Source organism: Pocillopora verrucosa, chromosome 3, assembly GCF_036669915.1.
Source record: "Pocillopora verrucosa isolate sample1 chromosome 3, ASM3666991v2, whole genome shotgun sequence".
NCBI classification, from domain to species: Eukaryota; Metazoa; Cnidaria; class Anthozoa; order Scleractinia; family Pocilloporidae; genus Pocillopora; species Pocillopora verrucosa.
Genome location: NC_089314.1, coordinates 13,203,897 through 13,227,930, shown reverse-complemented (window position 1 = coordinate 13,227,930; position 24,034 = coordinate 13,203,897). Strand labels below are relative to the sequence as shown.

Below are 24,034 nucleotides of genomic sequence, written 5' to 3'. Positions count from 1 at the left end.
GCCGATAAATGCATCGATGTTGTGAAAATAGTGTAGGCGGAATAATGAACTCGAAGCAAAAAGCAGGTACGCGTTAGGATTCGGGAAACCAGCCATTTTGCCGTTGAAAAACCTCTGTGATTTTTGTTTTAATAAATGCAGACTTCAACACCGCAAACCCTAGATTTCCCCACCCCACTCTCCCCCTGGCTACAAAAGACTTGACAGCTCTCCCTGGAAAACGGGAGGTGAGATCATTGTTAAGTGGAAATTTCATTTTAAAAAAATAAACATCCTTTGAAGTCCACCTCTATTCTGATTCGCAAATTTCTAACTAGCAAAATGCTCTCAAGGAAACTGAGGTAATAAACGACCTACCATGGTCACGTCCACAATGATTGTTTTACAACACGAACAAACAAATTGTTGCAAGGTATCATCTTTTTATGCAGCATCAATCATCAGCGCCTCTATTTCCTCCTATCAATAGAAACTTATGCTCACATTGCGCTGATTCAAAACAGCTCTTAAAGCCAAGCGGGCTCGTGGTTACCCTGTAAACAGATCTCTTCTTTAAACATAAACCCAAATTTGGGCAATAAGATCTCGCTCAGCTCTCAAAACTGATCTAATCAACAGAAAAATGTGGGTTCCGTCTGACCCAGATCCAATATCCCTTGCGCGAAGCTGACTCGATCAATTGTGATGATTTGATGGAATCAGTGGATCATTCTTTCCGGTGCTGAAGCGTTAAGCACTTTTGCAGGATCGTGTTTCCGAGTGATGTAACTATAACTCTTAGTTCCTATAAAAAAGCCACTCGATTAAGATCGTTCGAACAGCTTCGAAATGACGAGTACACAGCGAAGTCCTAGTCACTTCTATTACTTCTTAATCGGTTTCGTGCTTTTGGCAGTCGGCGCTCAAGTTGTCAAAAGCGCTGATGATGTTCCTGATTCAACGACGATGGATCTGATAGAACGCATAAACAGAGACACTGGTAAGTCTGTGATTTGCAATATTTCGTCGCCGTCAAACGGACTCGCCGACTAGTAACAAGCTTTCGAATATTTTACCCAAAATCACGGTACACTTTTAGACGCATTACCGTACTCAGTATATTTTATCCTTTTTTCTTGGATTGTTGTTATAACGGCCCATCGACAGCTTACGTGTAAATTATTGTTGTCAGCACATTTGATGAGACTGTTTTGCTTAAGGTCATCGAGAAAATTTAGTTTTAAATCCAAACAACGACATAGACATTTTGATGCCTGGGTATAGCTATCTCCTTTCAAAGCGTATTTGATAATCCAGTACACAACCAGCGCACGAACACAAAGAATATGAAAGTTTTTTTATAGGGGAGGGGCTCAAGGTGTAAAAACTCAATCAATCATTTATTTGCCATATTTTGTATTATCTTTGACTAAATTGTCCAACAATGCTGTGATAAAATCAAATAAGGAGCAAGCCTGTCGTACCCTGGGATAAGCACAGTATCTGATACACCAAGAGGAGCCGAGAATTCCAAAAAGAATCCTATTCGATTATTTTTTATTTGACTGATAGTCACGCAATCACAAATGTGCTGAGCCACATTTCGATTATACTTTCAGTGTGAGCTTTGTGAGTATAAAAATTTTTCCTAATTTGTCGCTGTTTTGAACATTGTCGTGTTTTTACGAAATTTTATTATTTTCTTACATAGCAAGAGCAAGTCAGCTCTGCTATAATTTTCAATCGTGACAAATAGTTGCTAGTAAAACTACTGCTCTATCCGAAAGAGATCCTTCCTGAAGGTACTAACCAGATAAAAAATCCATGAAAAACTATCATCGCCTCTCGATATTTTTTTGATAATGCTGCATTTGCCTTTCTTTCACTAACATAGTTTATTTTAGGGAATTGAGGGTTTGGTCAAAAAGTGCATGCATGTTTAAGTTCACACCTTCTCTTGAAACCTGGTTCACCCTTGATTCCCTACAAGATCACTGACCTTCTTTAATACTTCGTTCACCCTGTCACTGTCAACAATCAGCAAACCATTCAACGACAAAGTAGCAACAGCTTAAACTTCATCAGCACGCATTCTTCATAAGTGGAAAGGTTGTATTCGATCTTAAGTTTACTACCATTTTTGGCATCATGACGTTCGTCCTTTTGCTGTCTGTCAAAGTTCTTTACGTAAGCGTGCTTCAGCAAAAGCTGAAACGCGAAATTCTCGCATGGTTCCTGCGCTCAACATCTCCGGAACTTTTATTTTCCAATTTTTTCATCAGTTGAAGGCTCATTGAAGCCTACTTCACTATGGTCTTAAAAAGCTGGTGATCCCAGCAATTATGATTAGACAAGCTGCACTGTTAACTCTCTGATAAAATTTCTTCCGCATCAATAAGAAACATAACTAGATGACTTCCAGAGCAGGCCTGTCTTGGTTTCTTTTTTCACCTCGAAAGGAGCGCCGGGTGAAATAAAACGCAAAAAGTGACGTTCGGGTTGTAGGCTGAGTAACCTCGGTGACGGCATCCGCTGATTCATATGTCATGCTTAACACTAGTGTGGAATTGGGTGTACATACGATTAAAAATAGCATAGAAAGTTGACCAAAAAGTCTGGTAAATGCCTATGCTTTTAAGCTAGGAAAGTTCAACAGCATACGGTGGCCAACGCAAAGGAATAATTTTTTTTTTGGACAGAAAGTTTCAAAATCACAAAAGTGATTATTCGCATATATAAACCGAGTTTAAAGAACGTGGGATCTTCAGCAGTGGGAAAAACGTTTATGCAAAAAAGACGACGGTGGAATATTGAAATTGCGCCACACCTTTGGCCCTCAGAAATTAAATGGTGAGAACATGGCGTGTTCTTTATCATTTTTACTTGTTTTTGCATCCCAATCTTCTTGCATAGATCCATCCGCTGAACAGGTTGCCATTATGGAAAATGATATTCGTATGCCACCGTCAGAGTCAGATGCATCCAGCAATGAATTTTCCAACGCCATCCGCCAAAAATTCTTGCTTTGGCCCGGGGGAGTTGTACCATATGTGTTGGCCGACAGCATTAGTAAGTAAAGATCCATCGTATCTAACCAGCTTGTCGAGAGTTCTACTGCATCGTAAGTAACACACACGGCCTAGGGAGAACATCGTGGTCTAAATCACTCATGCACAGGTTATTTCGTAAATTGCAACCTCACGTGCGTGGAATATTTATCTCATTTCATGAAACATACCTAAGAAGGTTCACCATCCCGATCGAAAGAGATGACATCTTACCTCCGTATCGGGGAGGTATGAGGTAAATTTGATGTATGAAAACTTCCTCGCCTTGAGACACTTTCTTTTCGGGTTGCACGCACATATCCCTAATACCAATTTATCACGCTTAAATACATTTGATAAGACAATATTTGGCTACCACAAAGTAGAGGTTCTGTCAAAGGCTCGACATCTTTTAACAATTCAGGGAGTGAACTAGAAGGCTTTGAGATCACTTTAAGCTGTTATTAAAACTGTAAGAAATTCCCCAATAAAATCTTGTACATAAAAAGACAAACAAGCAGAGTCAGCCGAACACTTCACCTACGAAAGGTGTTTACACTTCTCTTTAACTCTTTCTTTATTCTTGTCTATCTAGCATTTCAACAGTTTCCCACGCTATTTGGACTGATATGAATGACAGAATTTCTGATTCTTGTTTTTACAGAAAACCGCAGCAAACACATAGAGGTATTATTTGAAGCGATGAAAATATGGGAACGCGCTACATGCATAAAATTCGTGAAAAGGACAACAGAGAGTCGCTATGCGATTATCTTTTACGGTTCCAGTGGGTATGTAACAGGAAAATATCTCATTACTTGACTTCATTCTTTCACTATTCCTGCATTTGTTTGCATCCTCTTTCATCCCTGATTCCGCTAACGGTATCGGTATATCATCTTTAATTTATTTAACCCGTCATTATTTATCATGTGGGGGGGGGGGGGGGATTGAGGTGGTAGAGGATTACGTCACCTTTAGTTCAGTTACACGTTAGGATCTAGGTACGAGATCGATTAGTAGGGGCATCATTTGTCGCCAACATACAGAGAGGGAATATAGAAAATTGACTGCCAATTAATTGTTAATGATGGGAGGGGGGGGGAGAGGGGGGAAAGGGTCGTAAGAATATCACGGAACCTTACGGTGGCCGGTGGGTTCAGGTAAATTTTATCGTGACACAAACAAAATCCTCTAACCCCCCCCCCCCCCCTCCTTCCTCCTACCCCAGGCGGTTAATAATTCCCAGTCCCAATAGATTATAGTCTCTTGCCAGTCCCTAACTGGCTGTTCTCTCCAACTGATTATTCACTCGTTTTTTCGTGCGTGCTTTCGTTAGATCGACCGTTACCTCATTTTTCATTGCTGGACGCGCCAGTGACTGAGCCAAAGTTACACAAGAAGTGTACTTGGTGTTCAATATAGACAAGTTCACTAGCTATTAGTGATTGTGGATTGAATGTTGCCCAGAGTAATGTTTCGCCTCAGAAAATATACTGTAGATAACAAGTGAATGCGTTCTTCATTTCGCTTATTAGTGCATCAGTCTTCGTCTTTCATATTTGATTGCGTTATATCACAGGTATTTGTGTTTTTTTCTTTGACAAATCTTCCCCAATCTCTTGTTGCAGATGCAATTCCAATATCGGAGCGATGTTCTTTAGACCTTCGATGCTTTCCCTCGGAGCAAATTGTCAGATAGTTTCCATAGCAACGCACGAGCTGGGTCATCTCCTGGGATTTGGACATGAACAGAACAGACCAGACAGAGACCACTATGTGGATATTCTGTGGCAAAACATTGCTCCAGGTAACGGTTTATCTATATTACACTATATTACCTTTTACTCAATCTTTTTTAATTAGCCCTTAAAATGTCTTTTACTGGTCAGCTGCACAAATAATAGTAATAATGTGAATGAAGTCGCACGTATTTGTGTCCATCCTAATATTCAGAATATCTGAACTCCTACGATACGAAGTATGAGTAGAGGAGGATTTTACCATATAGCCTTATAGTCATGTAAAAAACGCCGCGTAATACTGGCCACGAACTATTTATTTTAAAAAAAAATTGGAATAATAACAATTACTCGTGAACCCTTCATTCTGCTCAGCTGCGATTTCGAATTACTCAACTTTAATTTGAAAAGTTGTTGTTATATTATATAATCCCCCCCCATTCAAGTGAATCTTGTGATAAAAGAAGATTATTGATACATAAGTTCCACACCAATCAAGTCGCTGAAAAGATACAATACATTACTGAACTACCTTAAATGGAATATTAAATTCAAAATAGTTTAAACAAACAAAAGTACAAAAGTTCAATGACAGCTTTTTTTGTAAGTATAGTTTTCATAAATTGATGTTTATCCACTTCCCTAATGCTTTCCTTAAATGAACTTGTTAGTTCTTACAAAATATACTCAAGATGTAGTTTTACTTTCAAAACCACACCAACCACCATACTGCATTACCCACATAACTACATTGCTTATAATACCACATTACAAGAAATTTTGGAACATTAAATACAGTTCCAAAAAACAGAAGCAGTTGTATAATGTAGGATAGACCGTTATGTGACAACCGTGAAGTGTGTCCCGCAGAGAAATTGTCCGACTAATTCTCCTCTTTGTCTTTCGCAGCTGATTATAGGATTTTTAGGAGGCAAAGCTACTATTCGTTCAGCAGTTATGGCGTCCCGTACGATTATCATTCCATCATGCATTACGGGAGGTACCATTTTTCCAAGAATGGTCAACCAACTATAAGGGCACGTGATCCCACAGTGAAGTGGTTTGGTAGCCGTTCTCTCAGCAAACTAGACATACAGCAGGTTTGATAGTTTTGATACGGTGAAGCTTTGTACAAGTTTCGCTTTGGACTAACAGATTTTTAGTGAGCCTTGAGTATAACTACTAACTGTCATTCATTCTTCTGCGAATCAAAAACTTCCATGTCACGCAGCTCACTGCTGCCAACCAAATTTCGTACGCTTAACCAAAGAACTTGCACTATTGTAGCCTTGAATGACGCATTTTTAAAGAGCCAAAAGCGAAAAAAACTGGAACCAATTCGAGAAAAGATAAGTCATTGTAAATGAGCCCAACTTCTCCAAATCTCCGAACTGAGATTTCGAAATCTTCATTGTACCCTCTACAAAAAATCTCATGTCTTTGAGTCACAAAGAGTTGGTAGGTATACAACACACGAGCGCTGGGGTTCAACTGGGATTCTGCATGCCTCAATTCCACGAAATAAACACCAAACAACCAGCTCTACCGACCTTTGACAGAAAGTAAGGACAATTTTCCACATATCTCATCATGTCACTTTTTATTGTAGTCATAATCTTAGTTAAGCATTTTTCTGCCTACCACATGACATCCCTGGCAAATTCACGCATTTTGTCACATTTGTGATTTCTTGTTTCTTTTGTGTTTTGTATCTTTTTTAGATGAACCTCATGTACTCATGCCCAGGTATGAAAATATATGATCTCAGTTCTCAGTTATTTGGCGATGAAGTCGACCCCACTTGAAAATTTAGTGCAGGGTTAGACCACCGTTAATTCCCCCCCAAAAAGACATTTTTCAATTTTAAGATCTTTTACTGATGACAGGGAATGCTGAAGTATTTCAAATTTGCAGTGACGCTGTCGAAAACGTGAAAGAGTTGTACCACGCTTCCTAATTAGGTTAAAGTTTATTCACTTGATTTACTGATTCTATTACAACGCTTTGGTTAACTCCCACTCACGGCTGCTGCGTATTCAAAATAACTCACACAGGACGTCCCGTTGCAAGCACTTAGCACAAGGCCACACACAGGCGAAAAAAACACGTGCCGGTTTGTCCGGTTATATAATAGACAAACGAAATCACTTATAAATTTCGATCAAATAAAGACTAACGAACTTATTATACAGTTTCCCACAATAGAAAAAGGTGTTTATTTCAGCGTTTATTTGTAGGCTTGATGTTGTTACTTTTTTGTGATATCGTTCCAGCATGCGTTCATCAAATTTTAAGTCAGGTCACTTTCTCGTTAATGGAGAATAAGTGTACTTTTGTAACTTACATAAAATTCTTCTTAGTTACGTATCGTCTTGTCAGTAAAGGAGCAACGCTACGTTGTCCTGATCGTGAAACTCACTTCTGTCTTTCATTAGTATCGGTTCATCGTCCTTGCGAATGGTATCATCGGTAAATTGTGTTGTCAACATTGAAGGATTTCCTTATTTAAACGAAATCTGTCAACTAATTCAGCTTTGGCTTACTTCAGATATTCCAGTATTCCCTGAGCAATTTTCCATCAGAGATACTTCAAGCGCGCACTTAAATTGCATTGCTCTGGACCAGCCAGGTGACAGGGAGTGGAGAACAAAGTATCTTTGCTACAAGCCCGCCTTGAAGAGGCTTACAATCACGTGGTCACGCAATGGTGAGATCACTAACCAGGATTGTGTGAATACCCGGATGCCTCATGTGCGTTCTTCAAGGTTGTGGGAAAAAAGTTACCTTTGCTTACCTCGTAACAGTTTGCTGAAACTGAGTTGGTCAACGGATGGACCTTTGAAAGGAAAAGGATGTCTGGAAGTGAGGAGAAAAGGAATAAATGGAGAAGGGTATTTCCTGTGTGGAACTTCCAAGTATAAAAAGATAGGTGTGTACTCTTAAGTTTGCATGAAAATTTGTCAGAAAACATGTAAAACACCTGTGGCTTGTGTGTGAAAAGAAAAAAAATTCACACGCTCCCATAGGATTCCAGCCGTAGATAATGTGGATATCGTTACCGACCCCAGGGAATCTTCTATAGGAGACATGCGTTAGGTTCATTTTTGTCAATCGTCCTACATACTGACCTATATGGAGAGGCTCCTGCTGGATGAGCGACTTGGTGCGAACTCAGATTTTCAGTTTTCATCCTTTTTTTCTGTCATAACAGATGGTGACTGGTCAAGATGGTCGCGTTGGCGTTCATGTTCTCACAAATGCGGAGGTGGACATAGCATTCGAACACGATCGTGTGACTCGCCTTCGCCTAAATATGGCGGCGCTCAGTGCCAAGGAAGTTACTATGAATCTAAGTTATGTAAAACACAACGCTGTCCTGGTAAGTATCTGTGGAGGATTGAGTAACAATTAGAGAAGAGTAAACGTAAAAACCAGTCTCTCGTTAAAACTGATTAACTTTCGCCGAATCAAAACCAAAGTGATCACAATGGACTATTTGCACAATCTTACGATGCTTCTCTCCATCCATGGCTATGATGGAATGCCGGTAAACTGCAACTGCAAAAAAGTTGATGAGAACTGGCATGCAGTTAAGGAAGGAGCAGCGATACTCCTTATCACTTTACTTGGCTAAAACCAGAATATGTCTCAGTGGGCTGAGCCGTCAGGATTGTATGCAAAGTTAACATCATCTTTATTCCCCCCACCCTTCCCCCCTCTTCCCACTCAGCCTGCGACTATTTCCGCACAAGTAGTCGAGATCTTTTCTTCTTTTGTAGAATTTCCCTCGTGGCCTGCCGATTTCAAGTTCCTGTTTATAAGTTTTTCTCCCAGACGACATAAGTGTATCCCGATATACGAGAGATCCCAATACCGTTCATGGGCCCGCGCACGACTCTGTTGGCCGAGTAACAAGCGCTTTATCGACATCCGGTGGTCTGATCAAGGAAAAATAACGGGCATGAGCTGCACCAAAATCACACAAGAAAACGGACGCATTCAACGAAATGGCTGGGACGACAACTTCTTGTGTGCACGAAACGTTCCTTACACGTAAGTAGATAACATGGTTTCATCAACTGGGTTGATAATGTAAATTGGCCACTATAAAGACTTCCCGAGGCTGACGAGCGTTAGGTCTTCGTTAGAGGGAATAGAGGAGTTGTGGGAAACAGGAAGACTGCTAGGCGACCGATTCCGAGACGTGACGTGAAAAGGATTGACAAAGACGTATCCAAACCGATCGCAAGACACTTTTGTCTCCAAAATTATTCTCATTCCTATATATAGGCAGTTCTCTTTCTCATTGGCACTCTTATTCCCCACAACTGATTAAATCTTTTTTTTCTCTCTACCATGTTCCCACTAACAGCGTAGCTCTATTTTCTGCGTATATAACACTCCACTCACAATTCCTTTAGAAACTTACCCCCATTTAACTTGTAGGTATGTCGAGAAGCATTTTACTTTCCTTTTTAAAATCTTGTCATTGAGGGGTTCGCCTACTAATAAACATGTTTCAAGTTTAACCCGCATTACACATACAGTTGCTAACGCAGAAAGCAGGAACTTTCCATGGTGGGAACTTGTGGGAACAGAATGGAAAGCTTCTGGTACAGAACATAGGATATGTCAATCTTTTCATTTTATACCTTGGTACTCTTTCCAACGAGTGTCTGTAATATAATTTTGGTACGGTCCTTTCCCTAGTTTTAGTTGGTCGACAAATGGACCTATCAAAGGCTTGCGATGTCTGCGATGGCAAAATAACTACGTCTACCGTCGAAGAGTGTGGCAAAATAACTACTTGTGTGCAAACGAGTATCCCATACCAACCAGAGGTTAGTAAAGTTTGATTCTTTCGCTCCCAGGAGAGACTAATATGGAATTTTTCCTATCAAGATTATAATATTTTGTGGCGGGCAGATGAAGAGAAGGAAGAAAAACATGAACTGCAGGATTTTGTGTGGGTTGATGTAAAATCCTAAGTGCTACTATCCTGGGAGATGTATAACGGGTAGTGCAGAGAAGAAATATCGAGACCCTGGGAATAATAGTGTCGATCGATCCTTTGTTGTTGTTGCTTTTGATGTCGTCATTATTTTGGACTGAAAGATTTATGAACTAGTGGACTAACTCACTTATTTACCAATCAGATGAATGAGCGACTCAAGTGCTAACTGAGTGACTGACTAAATGACCTAATGACGGACTGTCTTAATAAAATAACCATTGACTAACCGCAGTTTCTTCAAAAAGTACCCTTCTTTCATGACTGACTGTCTGACTATCTGACTGACCGATTGACTGTCTGACAGACTGACTGACTGTCTGACTGATTGACTGTCTGACTGACTGTCTGACTGATTGACTGTCTGACTGATTGACTGTCTGACTGATTGACTGTCTGACTGATTGACTGTCTGACTGATTGACTGTCTGACTGATTGACTGTCTGACTGATTGACTGTCTGACTGATTGACTGTCTGACTGATTGACTGTCTGACTGATTGACTGTCTGACTGATTGACTGTCTGACTGATTGACTGTCTGACTGATTGACTGTCTGACTGATTGACTGTCTGACTGATTGACTGTCTGACTGATTGACTGTCTGACTGATTGACTGTCTGACTGATTGACTGTCTGACTGATTGACTGTCTGACTGATTGACTGTCTGACTGACTGACTGACTTGCTGAACGATTGCAAAACTAACTTATTAAGTGACTGATTGACTATCAGACGGACGGACTGAGTGACCGACTAAGTGGCCGGCCGGCTGACTAGATGGGTGACTAATTGTTTGACTAACTGATTGACTTACGGAATGTCTGACGGACCGAGCAACCGTGCGGCCGATTGAATAATTGAGGCACCTACTAATGCACTGACACACGGCTGCCACACTGACTAACAGACCAGATAGCTAACTCATCTACTGACGCCCTGAGTGATATTCTTGGTGTGCAAGTTTTTAAGTTCTTTCTTTGCTTTTATATCTTCCAGCCCCCACTACAGGCTGCTATTCGTACTGGCATTCATTCACTGTCAAAGGGGTACCACATTGCTACTTTCCAGTCTTGAATAAGCGCGTTAAGTGGACAGAGGCACAGGAATTATGCAGGGAAGTTCAGTCAAACCTTGTTAGCATCCACAGCATAGAAGAACAGAGTTTTATAAGAAGGTTATCTGGAAGATCTAGTTTCTGGATTGGTTTAGAATTTGAGCGAGAATGGCAATGGTCAGACAGGTAAAGCTATGAAAAACCTTTTTTTCCATTTCTCAAATTAAAGAGTCGAAAAAAAATCCGAAAGGTAAAGTCACCCAAACCAATCCTTAGAATATTAAGGAAGGCTCAGAGACATGTTCAATTCAGTGTTTAATGCAATTCATAATTGAAATTGTTTTAGTATACCTTGAAATACGAAATGGTCCCCTCAATGTACGCTATTCGATTAAATGCTCATCCAATTAACACAGCGGACAAACATCTGCGCATGTGGGAACATTATAATAACTAGATGGCGTGCTTTCAGGCTGTCAGAGCCAATTTGTCTCACAAAAGTCGCATATAGCCACACAAGCCGGAAAGTCACGGTGTTTAAGAAGCGTATAACATTTTTTGGTAGAGATAAAAACAAAATGGAAATCGACAGGATGCTTTACTTACTTAAAAGCTTTGTGTTCGTAAGTCTCAAGTTTTCCTTTTCCATATTCCTGTTTTCTTTACCGATTTCTGTAAACTTTTCAATTTTCTTTCACTTATTTTGCGAGAAAGCGGTTTTTTCCTATGTTTTTGAACGGGAGTTAGCGCGCGAGAGTCCAAAATTAATCCCCTCGTGCATGGCCAACATTTGACCGCTGTGTTTATCCAATCGGATGTGATCACCCCCTGTTTCCTGCGCATCATGAAATTTGCTGGTTTGCTCTGAGATCTCACTGGCTCCTTGTGTTGCAATCCTACTAGTTTCCATGGCCCTAGTAGTCTTAAGCGACCAAGAGTTTTGTAAATTCCTTCGGTCGGAGGTTTATATACGGCGAGTTATCGATCTTTATCGAAATCGCAATGGTAATCCACTTATCCGCTTACATGCCATAAAAGTATCTATGGTAACAAATCACTTATCTCTCAGGCAGTAAGCCTGTTTTTGTGTGTATCCATGGTAACTTAAAGTTTTTCTTCAATAGGAGTCGCTTGTCATACCTCAATTGGTCTCCAGGTGAACCAAATAATGGCGGCCGAGGGAGACCTGAAAAATGCGCAATGTTCAGTGGAAGAGGCAAAAACTGGAATGACTATCCCTGTGATTCGAAATTCGCTTACATTTGTAAGATGAAAGCAGGTTCGTATTAACTCAGAAATACCCTAATTGACCTTTATCTTAATTCGAATATAATCGAATCTTAACTATTACGATTATCAGTTGGTTGAGGCACGGTTTAATTTTGGTAACGGGGTTTTGACCGTAAAATAGGTTTTTGTTTCAAAAGGTAGCCGAATCTAAAGTGCCGTCAAACGTGAAAATTTGCCAACTGAGGTCAAACGTCACATTTACCACTGGAAACGGAACCAGTTAACCGTGACAACAACAAGATTTTAGCGTTAAGGCGTGATTGCCAAACTTTCGTCGCGCCTCACTCATTCATTTAGCCATTCTTTCATTCATTCTCTTATCCAATCATCAAGCACTCACTCTCTTATTTACTAAAAGAAGCTGCCTAGCACGTACTTTGACAACCTTTTAATTTAAGCTGAGGCCCCATCCAGATCTAAACTAATCTCCTACTCGGAACTTACCTCATAGCTGCAACAGAGATGTAGGTTACAATTGCTTGGCCGTGAAAGGTCTGGGTACGAGACTAGACCCACCCATACTACACTTGAGAAAATTTGAACAGTGCATGGTAAAATTTATAAACTACTTTACAATACTAGCGGCAACTCGACCCAAACCTCCGTCGATTTTTTACTCCTCCGCTCCTATCGCGTCTCGTTTTACTAACAGAAGGCCTGGAGCAGACTAGTTTTCCTCTGACACGTGACACGGACCCAGTTTATACTCCCGGGTAGAGAAAGGTATTGTGGGAGTGAAGTGAAATGTCTATAAAAATTTAAGACCATCAGCTCGACTCTTAACCCGCTTTACACTGCCTTGTTCATGCTTCACCCATATAACCCTCCATGACTGCAGTTTGTTGACGGAGAGACGAAGAAGTAGATACACGATCTGGAGAAAATGTAAGCTCTATCATTAAGACTGGCTTGATTCACTTCTTCGATTCACTGCTCCACTTAGATATTTCACGGTGTGATTATGACAATACAATCAGACTTTTATGACCTAGCTATTTCACTTCAATTTTTCTGATATTCAATAACCTAAGTTATTTTATTTTCCTTCTTTCAGCTCTCAATTAAGGAAGTAAAGAAGATGATTAATTATTCAGAGGTTTCATCATTAAAGCCCAAGGCAGCAACGTCTCCGAAGCTATAAAATGACTGAGAACAATTTTAGAGGCAGTTTCTTTCTTTCTTTTTTACAGTTTTGAAAAACTGGAAAATTCAAGCATTGGATTTATCTTTAAGAGTCTATCATGATTATTTCTCATTTTTTTTAGATCAGCAGTATATAAGTACAGCGCAATGGCAGCTGTATATGCTATAAAACTTTTGATCATGTCTCGGAGAAACCGGAAAGGAATAAAGTTTTATTACGGCTGTTTCTGAAGAGTTATGACACTCCATGTATTCCGGTCCTTCTCTTTCCTTCCATACAATTTGTTATCTTTTTCCTTTTTTACCCATTCGTTGACGAGGCAAGTACTTGCAATATTAAAGAAATACGATACACCACTAACCAAGAAAGAAATTAATACTACAAGGAAGTAAAAAGCACGAGGCCCAGAATTGGTAGAAGATCTTGAAAAGAAAGACTTTGAGGAGAATGAGCGTAGCTTCTTGTGTAAACGTTGTTGGGCTCGTCATGTCACGCAATCATTTCTCCTTGCAAACTAAGAGGCTAAATTATGCGCTTAATAACATAGTTTCGACACGTGGCCCAATAATTGATAGCTCCCTATACTGTGGACGTTTCCACTATGCAGCTCAAATTCCTGATCCCTTTTGAAGGGGAAATCGCTTCTGAAAATGATAGGGTGTTGAAATGAAGCTTGGGAAATTAAAACTAGGCTACAAGTAATCCTTACTATTCTGCGAGGTCCGTCGCGCGAATTTCAAAGACGCAGCGCATTAAATGAGACTGCTAGTAGCATTGAATAGGGTTAGCTGCGTCAATGACTGATTTTACAGAAAATGACCTTTCTGCGAATTGGTTATTCGTAAATCGTTGAAATTTCTTTTGATTTAAAATATCGGTGGTTGGGAGCTTTCGGACATGTTTTAAATCACTAGTTTCTTTGTTATTTGCCTCAAGACAATTTTCTCTGAAGTACTTCGTAACCAAGGGCATTATTCAAACTTTTAATGAAGTTACTCATCATGTTTTTGTTTGCAAATGATTGTGTCGACCGTGTCAGCTTACATTCGACATCTGCGTTTCTTTGCACGTGTTTCGCCTTTGTTTTGTCCTTAATTAAAACAAAATCCACGCTAAATAATTTTCTGACGCAAAAGCAGAAAGTAATTTCGCAGAACAGAATCGAATTATTTCAGAATTGCGACTTATTGCAGTTCTGGTTTCCCGTTTCTTTAGCTAAAAACGCATGTTTACACACTCATTCCGTATGCACCATATCGTGATGCTACAAGGAATCCGGCTTTATCGGGAAGAAAGGACAATTGAAATTTAGTTGTCAAAAGAAGGAACTTACCGAGTTGTTCTTCTTAAACAGTAGAGGACAAGAGCAAAAACTGTGCCTTGAGAAAATAAAAAACTGGAAAAAACAAAAGTCTTTAAAAAAGTCTGAAATTCACGCACACTTGCGAGCGGATTGAAATCAAGATATTATAAAGAGACAGTCTATATCTAAAATACGTTTTAGCCCGCTGAAATCTCCGTCTTAGCCCGCAAAATGCGCCACAACGCTCAACAAAGTGATGAATAGGCTTCATTTTGCAATGGTATCCTTTACACCTTTACAAAGAACACACCCTCTACAATTTGCAAACAAAAGAAGAGAGCAAAAGTATGGACAAACAACACTAATTGTCGGTTCCTTGGGCTCGGTCGAACGTTCGAATTAGGGGCTAAAAATCAGCTTATTTGATGTCTTCAAGGACTTTGCCTTTCCCGCTATGGCAGAGTTTCATGGTATGTAAGCGCTTTTTTGATTTAACATTGTTAATTTTTTTATTTCGGATAAACCCAGTTCTTGCTCTCTTCTAATTCTTTTGTCATAAGATGAAACATATGTGCATAGAGATGCTCCCTTCACAAAGGCAAATAATACTGAAAATTTTTGAAGTCGCCGCTCAAGTCAGCCTCCTTTGCAGGGCGACAGCTGATTGGCTTGTAGTCCTGCTGCTTGTTTTAAGTTGAAGGTTACAGATTTCTATGTAAGCGGATGATCGTGTGTTGGCCGCGTCCAAGGTAAGATTTCGTGGAAATTTCTTCATCCTCTTGAACTTGTGTAGTCTTGGAGGTTTTAGCTCCTTTAAGTGGATATTTCTCTTTTAGATCTGACCAGAATGCGAGAGATAATACACGATCGTTCATTGCAAGAGCAACTTTGAACTCGAGGTTAGCATCATGCCACTAAGACATGCCACCATGGTGGATGGACAGTCTACGCTACCTTCGTATCCAAGCAAGATAACTACTCGGTGAGTCTTCCACTAAATACATAACAAGGGCTCGTATTTTCAGCCAAAACGGCTTGATGTTGATTCCAGAGTGATGTGGTCTTGAGTGCAAAGTGAAATATTAAGAGTATTCGATGCATTGTCGTTTTCGATGATCGTAGGTTTCCTAGTAAATTCTGAAATTTCCCTAGTAAATATCAGTTGTTGCTGTTAATTTATAAATCAAGATTTACTCTTAAATTAAACCAAGGGTTAAACGAATTATTAATATCTTTTTTGCGAAAAATGGCTATATACTTCTGTGTTCGTGTGAATATTGCCTAGTCTCTGGTGAAACGGGCGCGGTACAACATTATAAACTATTCGAAGGACAGATGCGCTAACCTTGACCATACGCAAAGGATGCCTTTGTGAATTCTCTGCACAACAGTTAAGCTACATGTCTCTTCTATTTAGCTGCAAAATTCCTGCCCGTAAACTTTGCAGATCTTAAGAACAAGGTTCATATTACCTTTTAACTAATTTATATGCCAATCATTCGAGCTACAAAAGAACAAAGGAATGCAAATTTAACTACATTTCTGCGGACCATCTACGCGGGAAATGAGATCCATACTTCGAACAAACATTTTCACCGATTAGATACTTAAAAAATCTCAGCATCTAATTTTTTTTTTAGCTGCTCTACGTTGCTTTTAGAGAGTTGGAAGCCGTAATTTAAGTGACGTAGCTTGGAAGGTGGCTTTTTTGTAATCACGGATTTGCTTGTCAGTTGGGTTGATATTGTAAACAGAATGACACATGTTGATCTCTACTAGTACGATCGTTTTTCCTAATGGTGGTTAAATATCTGGTTTGTGGTTGACTGGAGGAGAAGAGGGAGTAGATGAAATTTTTCACTCTGCTCTCCCTTTGAATTATAAAACCTTTTGGAAAAAGAAAAAAGAACTTTGTTGACTTTAAGGTGATTGGAATATATTGGTTAGAACAGTAAAAGTGTGTGAACATTTTCCAGTCTGTTGAAAAGTGTTTTAATGAATGGGCATCCAAAGAGTGCAAAGCAACAGGTTATATTTTTGAGAATTAAATTATGTAAAAAATCATCCAGACTTTTGCATGTCCACTTTATGAGTAATGGTTGCTTGTGATGTGATAAATAATTTTTAACCTGAATCCTTTAACATATTGTTACTTGTGCATATTACCATGTAAATTCACTTGTGTTCAAGTGACGTTCTATTTGAAAGCCCATGATTATGGTCTTGAATCTCTCCAAATTTTACATATTTATAAAGGTGTCATTACAACAAGGATGAAAGTTGGACATTGTGCAGAAATTCATTCCTTATGTCTTTTTCCTTGCTTTGGATGGCAACAATTAAGGGTCTTTCTTTGCTTTGGATGGAAATAACTAAGTATCATGGTGTGCTTAGCTATACATATATATATATATATTTTTTAAAATTGGACCAGGATTCTTTAACATACTGCAACTTTTGCAATTAACCTTCTAAGTTTGGTCAAGCACAAGTGATTTCCTATTTGCAAAGGTGTGACTTTGGTTTTGACTCTTTAAAAATTTGACCTGTATGATGGTTTCATTACCACAGGGATGAAATTAGGATCTTTTATGGGGTAAATGTGCAGAAATTAATTCCTTGAGTCTCTTCCTTATTTGGATGGAAATAATCAAGTGTCTTGGGTTTTTTTTTGGGATGGAAGTGGCTTGGTGTCCCAAGGTATAATTTTTGTTGACATCTTGCTAGTGCTCTTAATGGAAACTGGAGGAAAACTGGAACTTTTTTAACTGAAATGTTGAGGATGTCATTGAAATTTGAGTCTCAGTTTCAAAGAGGCATCCTGTCTTTCATTGAGAAAATATCTGGTGAATTGTGGACAGTCACAAGAATTCTGAAATTTTAACATGTTATTGTAAGGATGGGGAATGTTTAGTTTCATTTCCATTTATTTTTGAATGCCATTAATAAATAAGAGTAAACAAGAGGGATACAGATAAAATATTGTAACCAAATTGTAATTTTATCACTGTCCAAAGAAGGTTTGTGAAAATATGCTTTTCAAGATTATGCAACTCCATTTACAAACTGGAGGTTTATCAAGATAAAATCTGACAATAATAAAAGGGATGAATTTATGCATATTATTTGTTTATTTACTTACCTCATTACCACTTGAATAATTCAGTGGCCAACTTAGTGTGCCACTGGTAATAATATTTATAATTTTTACGCTGTGCCCATCTTTAAGTAAATACAGTTGCTTGATTTCAGCAAACATATATCACTCTTTCTAGAGCCCAACTGGTGGAGTCTCAGAACAAACAAGGCACAAGAGCGAGACTGAAATTTAAAAAAATAACAACTTGATCTGCACAACCGTTAAACAACAAATAATTTGTCCAGAACTAAAACAAACTTTTTGCCTAAAATTACTTTAACCTTAATCAAAGATCAACAACATCAAAAAATTATTTGATTATTATGGTTGCATATTTAACAAGTATAATGTAAACAACAAGAATGCAGTGAAGATAATGTTCTGAATAAGCCTTGGCTAAGGGTTGCCATCATGCTATGCCAACTCTTGGGTTGGCATAACGTAGTCAGCTCAGTGTATATACTTCACAGTTCCTTTGCAACTCTGAATATACAGCAACCTTGGTGGTTGTTTAAGTCGTAGGTGTAGGGCTGTTTACTCCTTGTGTTAATCTCTCAATTAATCACTGTTGACTCTCTTCTCTCAACTCCCGCTCCTGCTCTCTCATTTTTCTTTCTTCCTAGAGAATCCAGCAAAATCTTTCTGAGGCTTCTTGCTCGGTAGAGGTTGAAAAGCAAGTGGCAAGGTAAATTCGACCATGTTCATGGAATTTTGTTGAAAACATCTTGTTACTTAAAATATTGTGAACAAACCTGACACTATCATTTCTTGGTAACATTTGAGCTAAAAACTGTAAGGAGATGGGATCTAGGTTTCCAGCTAAGGCTTCATTCCATTTATAATTTCTACATTACAAGTAGCAGACTACTGCTTGCCACAGTAGTATAGTTGGACTTTCTTGGTTTTGCATAGGTATATTGGCCAAATCTTAGGGCAGGTTCAGCTCTACAGAAGGGGCAAGTGGGAATAAGTCCATGGATTTCTATTGTTTCATACTATCTTCTTAAACAGGTTTCTAGATGGATAGGATGATGGCAACATTCAGTCTTAAAGTTCAATGGCTAAATACTGTCAACAAATGGCTCTCTCATTTCATTGTATTTTAGGACTTTCTTGGTTTTGCATGTCTGTTGAACAAATCTTCCAGCAGGTCCAGCTCTACACAAAAGGGCAAGGAGGCATAAGTTCATGGATTTTATGCATTTCATACCATCTTCTCAAAAGGTTTCTGTATGGATTTTATTTCTGGATGGATCAGGTTTCTTGATTTTTCTTCTTTTTTTTTTCCTCTTTTCCAATTCTCTTTTCTTCTGCTCCAGATACTTTTCTCTCCTAATCTCCTGTTATCTCTATACTTGCTCAAATTGTTTTGAGCAAGTATAGAGATAGAAGGAGATAGTTGATAGGAGATAGGAGTATTTACTGACATACAAGTATACAATTAAAGCAAGAAACAAAGCAAAACTCTCTTAGTTTCCTACTCAAAAAGTGCTGTGGCTTTTTATGTTTTTTGCCTTACTATAAGAAAAAACCCGACTAACCCAAATATTTTAAATATGCAAGTATATAATACATATGGAAAAGTAATGAATATATATGCCCAAAAACCCAGGAAAAACCCTAATTATAATATTTTATGATATGTCAACAATTCAGTTTTTTGGCTATAATTTATACAATGGTGACAACAATTTGAATTGAGTAATTCATTCATTGTTTGTTATAGCTCAACCAGTTGAGGCAAAGAACAAATAGAACACAAGAAATAAACTTGAAAAAGAAAACTTGAATTGAAGCAAAACTTGAATTAACATTGTATGAACTAAAATACATGTATTTTCCCCCTAACATTCCTCTCACTCTAAATCGAGACTTTCCTGTTGAGGGAAAAACGATCAACGAGTGAACGAAAAAAGGAGAGTCAATAATTAATTGTGCAACAACAAAATGCTGCAAGGAAAAATGTTCGTTTAGGCCTATTTATGGCTGTGAGGCTGATTTTTTTGGCCAGACCGTGATCTGCAAGCCAACTGGCAAGTCAAAGGGCTTTGTGGATGATCGACCAGGGCGGGGTGGTTGGACAGAGTTGGTAAAATGGGGGGCAGTTAATATCCTCCAAGTTCCTGAGGTTGACTCTGATGTTGGGAAAAGTGACGTTTGCAAGAAGGGTTGTAATTAAATGCAGTCCTGTCAAATGGAGACTATATCCATGCTGAGATGCTTGGTAATTATAGGTTTGGAGCACAACAGCTCTCTCGAGGGTGTCCCTGGTTGTGTCAAAGAATCAGCTCCCAGAAGACTGTGTTGTTGGGCAGACAAAGGTCAGGGCCTTGATGTAGAACTCATCATCCCTGTGCTGGACATGCAAAGGTTAGGGCTTTGATGTGGAAGTCTTCATTACCATGCTGGAAGCCGGCTACTTAAATTGTAACTGCTCAGGTTGCCGTAGTTGGATATCATACTGAATAGTACTAGGATCTGGGGAAGATGGTTTTGGCTCAAGGTCTCAATACAATCCTAGTGCTTTCTTAAATATGAACTGGTGTAAGGTTCCATGGTTCTCTAAATCTATCATATTTGAACAGTATTAGCAGTAGAAGCTACTTAAATATTCCATCTGTTTCTATAAAGAAAGGAATTTCAAAATTAAAATAACAGATATAATAAACTCCAGGCCATTAAAAATAGGAAACTTAGGTGAGAATTCACAGCTCTGATATAGAAGATATACCTATCTTAATTACAATAGAGCATTTAAGGAAATAAAAGTAAAATAAGTAATCAAAAGTTTCTGCTTATCTATGCAAGGTTGGTGTGGAAAACTATAGTATGAAAGGAATTAAAATTACGAGTATAAACTCAGCTGCGAACTAACATGAGAACCAATTTTTCCAGAAACACCATAGACACTAGTAATAAATAACAAAGGTACTGACATACAAGTATACAATTAAGGCAAGAAACAAAGCAAAACTCTCTTATTGTACTACTTAAAAAGTGCTGTGGCTTTTTATGTTTTTTGCCTTACTATAAGAAAAAACCCAAATAACCCAAATATTTTAAATATGAAAGTATATGAATACATATGGAAAACTAACGAATATATTTGCCCAAAAACCCAGAAAAAACCCTAAGTATAATATTTTATGATATGTCAACAATTCAATTTTTCGGCTGTAGTTTATATAATGGTGACAATAATTTGAAAAGAGTAATTCATTCAGTGTTTGTTATAGCTCAACCAGTTGAGGCAAAGAACAAATAGAACACAAGAAATAAATTGAAACTTGAAAAAGAAAACTTGAATTGAAACAAAACTTGAATCAACATTGTATGAATTAAAACTCATGTATTTTTCCCCTAACATTCCTCTCACTTTAAATCTAGACTTTCCAGTTGAGGGAAAGAACAATCAATAAGTTTACAAAAAGGAGAGTTGATTATTAATTGTGCAACAACAAAATCCTGTAAGGAAAAATGTACGTCAAGGCCTATTTATGACTGTGAGGCCAATTTTTTGGCCAGACTCTGATCCTGCAAGCCAACTGGCAAGTCAAAGGGCTTTTTGGATGATCGACCAGGGCTGGGGGGTTGGACAGAGTTGGTAAAATGGGGGGCAGTTAATATCCTCCAAGTTCCTGAGGTTGACTCTGATGTTGGGAAAAGCGATGTTTGCAAGGAGGGTTGTAATTAATTGAGCCATCTGGAGGCTCTTCATCCAGAGGATGTCAGTGGTTGGAGCTGTGTTTCCTGCCTCCATCCAGTTGAGGAGGACCTCCTGGATAAAATACTGGATGGTCACGCTAGTGGATGTCGGCGGCAGTCCTGGTGAATGGAGACTTTATCTATGCTGAGATGCTTGGTAATTATAGGTTCGGAGCGCAGCAGCTCTCGCTGGTGTGTCCCTGGTTGTGTCAAAGAATCAGCTCCCAGAAGACTGTCCTCTTGGGCAGGCAAAGGCCAGGGTCTTGATGTGGAAATCTTCATTACCATGCTGGAAGGTGGCTACTTAAAATGTAACTGCAAGGGTTGCCATTGTTGGATATAAGACTGGATAGTACTAGGATCTGGAGAAGATGGTTTTGGCTAAAGGTCTCAATAGAATCCCAGTACTAGCTTGAATATGAACTGGTGTAAGGTTCCATGGTTCTCTAAATCTACCATATTTTAACAGTATAACCAAAGAAACGGGGAATATTTCTTTAAAGTTAAACAAAAGCTACTTAAATATTCCATCTGTTTCTATTTTGAAAGGAATTTCAAAATTAAAATAACGGATACCATAGTAGGAAACTTAAGTGAGAATTCACAGCTCTGATATAGAAAATATACCTATCTTAATTACAATAGAGCTGCTTAGGAAATAAAAGTAAAATAAGTAATTAAAAGTTTCTGCTTATCTATTCAAGGTTGGTGTGGAAAACTAAAGTATGAAAGGAAATCAAAATTATGAGTATAAACTCAGCTGCCATCTAACTGAGAACCAATCTTTCTAGAAAGACCATTAACACTTTTATTTTCATTATTTCACGAGTAATGAACAACAAAAGTACTGACATGCAGGTGTACAATGAAAGCAAGAAATCAAACAAAAATCTCTTGGTTTACTACTAAAAACTGCTGTGGCTTTGTATATTTTTAAAATAATGTTTCTTAAATCAAAACCTAAATTACCAACAGGACATATGCTCTCCCTTGTGGAGAGCGCCCAAGATTCCAAAACTACTCACAAGAATAAACTTAAAAATCAGATGGAACATGAATAACATGCTGGCATCTTGAGACAGTTTCTCTTTTGGTTTTGGCCAAATAGACCGTGACCTTGCATCGTTCTACAGTTTTTGAAATAAAAAAAAAGCGATCTTCCGGGTCTCTAAAAAACCTTATCTTGTCTCCAAAAATCTCTTATAGTCTTTGACAAAATTCGGGATCATCCCAGTAGCTTAACCACATATCATTAGGGAAGAAACGATATTTGTGAATTCGCCTTATTTACTTAAAAAGTTGTTCAGGCTCAGCCATCTTAATTCTTCTCTACCACAAATAGTTCAACTGCATGATCAACTTTACTTAAAAATACTTTAATAGGTTTATTTATATCAAATCAACTCTTTATTTAATATTCATGGAGAATTGCAAGTTAAAAGATAAAACGTAGGGATCATTTCATAGATCAATTCTGCTCTCTCTTTATTAGACTGTCTGTTTTGACTTGTTGTAAGACTTATTTAAATTTCTGCACTTATTGGCAATCTTTTGCTGGATTCCGGTTTTTCCTCCTCAGCTTTTTGCAACTTTCTCCACTTGAATTGCCTTTTTAGTTGACCTTGAAATGGAAAAGACGTACAATTAAAATCTTTCCAGGATATACAACTATGCAACTGCTTACTAGCAGGTCCCCACATAGAAAACAGAAGAATCGTAAAGCAGTCTGAATACGGTAGATATCTAATGAGATCTTTTACCACAAATCAGAGGTAAAATTCTTTTGTGTAGTCTGTTATAAATGTGAAGCAGATTTTCTAGGCAAGTCACAAGTCTCGAAGAAGAGTAGAGAGCAAGCAAGTAAGAAACCAAGCAATGTCTCTCGACTGGTATTTTTAAAATCTAATAAATGAATATTTTAAATGTTTTGATTGTCTAACTGTGAATATCCGTTAGGATACAATTTAAAATTGTCACTATCTTTTTTATGGATCTTCTTGGTTTTCACACCAACTACAAAGTGACATGGGTTGACCACAGTTGTATTTTGTCTTTGCTCTAAAGGATTTAGAATCTCATCTAAAATGTTGTTTTTCATCACTGTATAGTTGAGTTGTTTTTTGCCACGGACATTCAAGGAAAACCCGCACACTTTACATACCACTTTACCATTCTTTGTCACATAACCCTAGTTTTTCGTACCCCCAGAGACGAACTCTATGATGTAGTCACTCTCGTCCAACTCATTTGTCATGTCTCCAAGGTAGTCACCAAGTTCAATTTCCGTCTGCTCTGGTCTCCAAGTGTATATTTCCACCTGCTGCCTTTTGGAGGAGTTTCAATCACAGTGATATCTACGGTAAATGTGGTTTCAGGTTGTAAGGATTCCCTGGAGTGGAGTTTATTGGCCAATGCATTTAGGTCAGCTTCAAATCGTTCTGTACAGTGCAAATTTAGCGGATTGGTGTACATGGGGGTGATTATCCGATTTAACATTAAAAATACGTGATGATGCAGTTGTACATTGTTTTCCACAAGATGTGTTCGTATGGATCTTGTGACGATAGGTTTTCATGCCCGAGCTGGGAAACTGAATCCTCGCGGACGGCACAATAAC

At 38.5% G+C, this 24,034-nt stretch overlaps 1 protein-coding gene across 1 annotated transcript; it reads left to right on the top strand.

The window, feature by feature from the left end:
- The first annotated feature begins 634 nt into the window (after positions 1 to 634).
- On the top strand, positions 635 to 13,501 carry LOC131786519 (uncharacterized). The gene is made up of 13 exons (XM_059103576.2): positions 635 to 979; positions 2,893 to 3,048; positions 3,691 to 3,817; positions 4,658 to 4,836; positions 5,678 to 5,868; positions 6,490 to 6,514; positions 7,317 to 7,697; positions 7,980 to 8,147; positions 8,548 to 8,821; positions 9,479 to 9,609; positions 10,779 to 11,022; positions 11,961 to 12,115; positions 13,181 to 13,501. The coding sequence occupies exons 1-13, from the start codon at positions 829 to 831 to the stop codon at positions 13,189 to 13,191; spliced, it is 2,193 nt and encodes a 730-aa protein (XP_058959559.2). The 5' UTR covers positions 635 to 828; the 3' UTR covers positions 13,192 to 13,501.
- The last annotated feature ends 10,533 nt before the right edge of the window (positions 13,502 to 24,034 follow it).

Bases quoted from the DNA above. Each gene is read 5' to 3' on its own strand.
- LOC131786519 (XM_059103576.2), top strand. From the start codon at position 829: ATGACGAGTACACAGCGAAGTCCTAGTCACTTCTATTACTTCTTAATC. The intron at 980-2,892 runs GTAAGTCTGTGA...CTTCTTGCATAG, and splicing joins ACGCATAAACAGAGACACTG to ATCCATCCGCTGAACAGGTT. The intron at 5,869-6,489 runs GTTTGATAGTTT...TATCTTTTTTAG, and splicing joins GCAAACTAGACATACAGCAG to ATGAACCTCATGTACTCATG.